This window comes from Egretta garzetta, unplaced genomic scaffold (genome assembly GCF_000687185.1).
Source record: "Egretta garzetta isolate BGI_Z169 unplaced genomic scaffold, ASM68718v1 scaffold101, whole genome shotgun sequence".
In the NCBI taxonomy this organism is placed as follows: Eukaryota; Metazoa; Chordata; class Aves; order Pelecaniformes; family Ardeidae; genus Egretta; species Egretta garzetta.
In genome coordinates, this window is record NW_009258666.1 from 291717 (window position 1) to 297157 (window position 5441).

The 5441-nt window shown below is 54.1% G+C and overlaps 1 protein-coding gene across 4 annotated transcripts; it reads right to left on the minus strand.

Annotated features, from left to right (window-relative positions):
* Nucleotides 1-93: 93 nt before the first annotated feature.
* PIGV (phosphatidylinositol glycan anchor biosynthesis class V) lies at nt 94-4155 on the minus strand. 4 transcript variants are annotated; one of them, XM_035903992.1, is made up of 4 exons: nt 3900-4155; nt 1428-2513; nt 450-591; nt 94-358 (listed from the first exon to the last, which is right to left on the minus strand). In XM_035903992.1, exons 1-4 carry the CDS (start codon nt 3984-3986, stop codon nt 315-317), a joined length of 1359 nt encoding a protein of 452 aa, XP_035759885.1. In that variant the 5' UTR covers nt 3987-4155; the 3' UTR covers nt 94-314. The 4 variants fall into 4 exon arrangements, with proteins under 4 accessions (XP_035759885.1, XP_035759884.1, XP_035759883.1 ...); XM_035903991.1 differs by having other exon boundaries at nt 94-361; XM_035903990.1 differs by having other exon boundaries at nt 94-591; nt 3978-4155.
* Between the last annotated feature and the right edge of the window lie 1286 nt (nt 4156-5441).

Here is a 5441-nt window from a genome sequence, read left to right on the forward strand (position 1 = left end):
ACAACCGCTCGGTGCCGGTGCCTCCCGCAGCAGGGCCGGGAGCCGAGGCGCCTTCCCCGGCCTGGGCAGCTTCCAGGAATTTTGGCCGCCAGCAATGACAGCGGGACGCCGTAGCATCGCCGCAAACACAGCTCTGTACGTCAGTAGTAACCGAGGAGTAACGCCTTTGTAACCCAGACAGCAGCACCGTTACACACATAGCGGGCTTTTTAGAAAAAGCGAGTCTCGATTCTTCACCCGTGCTTCTGCCCCACGGCCCATCCGTACCGATACACGCCCCCACTACGTCCACGGCAAGAAGTTGCAGTGCAGAATCAGTCCCAGCAGCCAGTAGGACAGGAAGAATCCAAGAATGCATCTGCTGAGGGGAGTAATTAACCTACAGTTCATCAGCAGCCTCACAACGGGGTTCTCGGAAGTCCCTTTCCCACAGGAACCGGGAGATTTACCGAGACGAGACTTCTCGGAGTGAGGTGCTGCCATTTGATTCTCAGTCCCTTCGCTCCAGAGCAAAGGTTCGTATTCCTGAAGGAGGTGAGCGGAGAACCAGTACAGGATGGGAGAGGAGGAGCCAAGGAACCGGGTCAGCACCTGAAGACGACAGACAGAGCAAAAAAAACCCGTAAATCGCAGGCCTCCGACGGTGACCAGCCCTGATCCCCAGGCACGGAAGGAGCCATCTGCCTCAGACGGCTGATAAAAGGGACTGAAATACAGCCCCGATTCGCGGTGCTAGGATTTATTACATTGAAACAAAACACCTCTCTGCTCAACCTGCTTTATTTATTAGGACATTTGTGTAAGCAGTCAAGTGGTCCCCAGGTTTTGGACAAGCACGGTAATTAATTGTCATCATCTTGCTGAAATCCTTGCCACTGTCCAGCTCAGGAGCTGGGCAAGGGCAGCAGCTTCAGGGGAGATTTGAATCTCACTCTTCAATTATTATTTTTTTTGCACTGGAACCCCCAACCTTTAGTGCCACTAGCTGTGTCCTGAAAAGACCTTCAAACACTTCCTAGAGACTGGTGACAGGCTCCAGATCCTTTCATTGCCATACATTAAGCTCAGCCCAACACGATAATGACCTGGTACCCTCGTCCTCCGACAGCCGACTAGCAGGGCTTGGCAAGCCTGGCCTTAAGCACACATCAAACGCCACCTAACACCAGCCAGACCCTTTGATCCCCGTCCCGGTGCCCTCATCACACTGAGCACCCAAGCTCTCTTTGGGAACTCTCCAGCAGAGCAGAGGAATTAAATTGCTTTGGGAACTCTCTGTGGAAGTATCTCCAAAAAGAAGAAAGGCAAAGCTTTTGGTTTGCATTGCCCTGTGCTGCCCTGCAGCCGGGACAGCTTCAGGCTGTGACTGTCACCTCGCTGCATTCCCCGTAAGAAACGACTCCTGTGTGTTGCTACAAACGTCCTACCTGCACGTGCATGCAGAAGAATCCAAACACCAGGAGGACCGTGGCATGGACCATGTACACGAAGACAGCGGGGCAGCAAAATCCAGCTCTTGGTTTACCCTCTTCACTCTTTCTTCTCTCTAGACCAAGAGTTAGGCAGTGCCGGGGGTCTGCAATGACGTAGGTCCAGGCAGCCCACGAGCCCAGAAGTGTGACAGGCAAAGCAAGCAAGAAATTTGGTATCTGCCTGAGCTCAAAATACCTTAGAAAGCCCACATTCCAGTAAGCGTCTTGAATGTGGGAATAGACCACAGGGAACCGGTGGGAGCACCAAGGGGGTTTAACCCCGTTCAGGGCCGCCAGACGATAGCCCTTGTCCAGAGCCAGCTGCAGCAGCGGCCTGGGAACGGTCTGCTCCGGGCCGGCGCCAGGACCACAGAACCTCACATAGGCATAATACTGAAATAAAGCAAAAGGTAGAAAAATCCCAGCACACATCAGAACCGCTGAAGATGCCGTGCTAAGGAGTTGCTTCCACAACGGAGGGAGCTTCCTTAGCGATCCCGAACCCACCTGGAGCTGGAGGGCAAAGGATTTACTGCAGGAGTAGAGAAAGAAGCCGGCATTAATAAGCCCGTTGGCACGCACCCCAGAAGCAAGGGAGAAGAGCATTCCACTGAGCCAGCTCTGCCCCTTCTCCAGTTGCCACATGGCACTGAAGGCCAGGAAGGCAAACATGCTCTCCGAGTAAGCAGCTGCCATGAACACGTTGGCAGGGCTGATAGAAAAGAGAACGGCAGCAAGGAAAGCTGCCCGGCGACACTGCAGCACGACGCAGCCCAGCTTATACAGGGCAGCGGCTGCCAGGGCAGAGGAGAGGGAATGCTCGGCCACGGCGCGCACGCTCAGGGGGTACAGCGGGAAGAAGGCGCAGTTGTGCTCGTACAGGTAACCACGCTCGGCGATGAAGAGGAAGTGCTCCGCGTCCCAGTGCGAGAGGCCTCCCAGCAGCCGCTCCAAGAGCAGGTCCCACAGGCCAGGCTCGGACAGGCGAGGGGGACAGAAGGCGTCTGCAGCGTGATCTGGGATCAGGAGGTTAAACAGAGCCTGGAAAAAGAAGAGAGGATTGAAGTCCATCAGACATCCTCTTGTACCCTACCGAAAGCACCAAGCAGGAGGAGGACTCCTGGGTTTCAACGGGGACAAGAGCACAGAAGCCAGGCTGAAGGGATTTGCAGCACGGTCGCCTATATGACTGTGAGAAGGTGCAAACGGAATCTTTTGAACTCAGGAAACCGCTGGAACATACCCAGCAAGAATCCCCACGGCCAGGGAAAGCTGCTGAGGCACATCTGACTGCGTACGCTCACACCGGGTACCTCTGCAGCATGGATAAGCCTCCTGTCCTCCTCAGTTGGGCATCATTGTCCCAGCTGATGCACAAGGGAGAGGAGCCAGAAACAGTGAAAAACATTTTCCCAGAGCAAACTGGTGCAGAAGACAGCAGCCGATTCCCAGGCCCCCTCTCTATTCTCTAAAGCACTGCATCGCTTCTGCAGCTCAGCGTGCACTAAGGGGTTCGCTTTCCGGAGATGAGCAGGCGGAATGCCCACACCTCTGCCTCCGGGAGCTCGTGGTGCTGACCACATTTTAAAAGGCGAGAGAAAAACCTGGAAGAGCTCATGAGATAGGAGGTATGCAACCTAATGCATTGTAATGCAATTCCAAATGAAAATACGTTTAAAAAAAAAAACAAAACCAAACCCCCTCAGATGGGAAATTGTGTAGCTTAGCTACGTGTAGAATCGGATGACTCCCCTGCAATAAATTCAGCGCTGGCAGAGAAAAGAGAAAAGGCCACACTGAACAAATTGGGACTAAAAGACAGACAAAGCTGCCGTTTTACCATGAAGCACACATCTGGTCTAAGCAGGCCTCTGGCATTTGTAACACGGGAGTCTTTCATCTCCGCTGATGGTTCCACTCAGCCCTACCCGGTGGTGACCGGGGCTGCCGCAGTCCGCCAGCTGGCCGCTGGCCTGCTGCTAAAGAGCTTTCTCAGGGCTGATTTAGTTTCAGGAGGGCCATGGCCACAGCTAGGCTCTTTGCCCGCTGTCTCGGTATGCACAGGTAGGATGAAGCGAGCAACCGAGCTCTCCCATGCTCAGGGAAGGGTGTCTCTGGAAACGAGACTTGGGAGGAACGTGCAGATTATGTTCCTCTTCTATTTCTGATCTTTCTCTCGTGCTGCCGAAGCGGCCTCTTGCAACAGCGGTGCGAAAGCACAGTAAGGTACAAGGAAATTTATGTAATTTTACTTAACAGCGCCCTGCCTCCCTGGATGCAGCTGGTTTGTGGGTTCTCCAAAGGAGAAGATGATTTCCCAGTCGAGCAGAACCAGCTCGCTCACGGCGCACAAGGCAGTACCGACGAGAAGCCGTGGAGCAGCAAACAGATGCCGCAGCAGCTCTGGTTCAGGACTGGGAGACTTGCCTGCAGCAGGAGCGTCAGGGCTCTGCAGCACACCGCAAACCACAGGACCTCTCGGAGGTGGGGGTCTCGCCTGCTCACCAGCTCCATTCTCAGCTGGAAAGTTGTCTCAGTAGGTCACTGACGCCAGGGAGATTCTCCCTCCGGTTTTGGAAACCTGAATTGGTAAACAGAGAGGACAGACATGGAAAGGTATTTCTGGCTTCAGCCATGTTTGTAAATCATGCGCCTTTATTTACTACCAGGCACTTCAAAGGACTGCGGATCTCTGTGAACAAGAAAGTCACTTATGGAAGAGATGGCGGATCTGGGAGACAACGCAGAAGGCCTCTTTGATATTGTTCCTATCAAAAAAAAAATAAAAAATTTCCATGACTTCTTCACCTCGGCCATGATGCAGAGTGAGAGAAGTTGTAACACACAGCTCCCAGCCCGTTTCTCGCCGGGCCAGTGTCAATCCCAGAAGCAGACGGGCACTTTGGCCTCCTCAGCAGAAACACCGGCGGCTCAAGCCAGAGCTCTGCCAAGCCTCTACGCACACATTCAAGTTCCAATGTGCTGAATGGGATTGAAACCTTTTTTTTTTTTTTTTTTTTGAATAGAGACAGAATTAAAAGGCGGACTCTGAGCGTAACATCCCTGCGAGCACTTTGCTGCCTGGGGCTCGCAGCCGGCCAGGCGCTGCCAGGCACGCTCTCTCCTCTCCCCTGCTCCCTGCCCTGCGTTTGCCCCTGGGAAGCTGAGAGCGGTTTTATTCAGGGCTGCTGCCGTGGCACCAACCCCACAAGCTCCGTCAGAGCAAGGCTCAGGGGCCTTCTCTTCCCCCCCACCCCTTCCCTTGATCAGAGACAGCATCTCCAGGACGCGACACTCGCACCACTCCACCCTCTCCACCTGTAAGTTTCCAATATTTTGGCAGGGGTCCTGATCTCCAGCATCAAGCAAATTGCGTTTGCCGAGGGGGCTCTCTCCCACCTCTTCCCGGCAAACCCCATCTGCAAGATGTAAAACGCTTTGTGGAGTCTCACCGCTTTCCTTTCTGTATAGTCTGGATTGATGTTCTGGGACCAGCCACGAGAACTGCTGGCCCGGAGCCACGGAAGGCCGGCAGTATCTGTTACGCCGCTTTTTAAGATAACACGTTTCTTCCCTCGGTTCCCCAGCCACCAACTGCTTTTCAGTTTGAGAAGCAGAGGACCCGCAGCCCTCGCTACGTTCCAATGACACCACATCCTGCACCGTTTCCCACCTGCCATCCTTCGGATCCAGCGCCTTACAACACACAGAGATCCCCAAACCACTCACCTACGGATCTAAAAACACACCGAGGGGGTTCTTATTCCCATTTTACCGACGGAGAAAAAAAACCTGGCAGGTTAAAAACTGCACGAGAGAGCAGTTGGTGAGGTCACCCCTCGAATCCTGTGTTCAGTTTTGGGCCCTTCACTACAAGAAAGACGTTGTGTTGCTGGGGCATGTCCAGAGGAGAGCAACGCAGCTGGGGAGGGGTCTGGAGCCCCAGGCTGCTGGGGAGCGGCTGGGGGA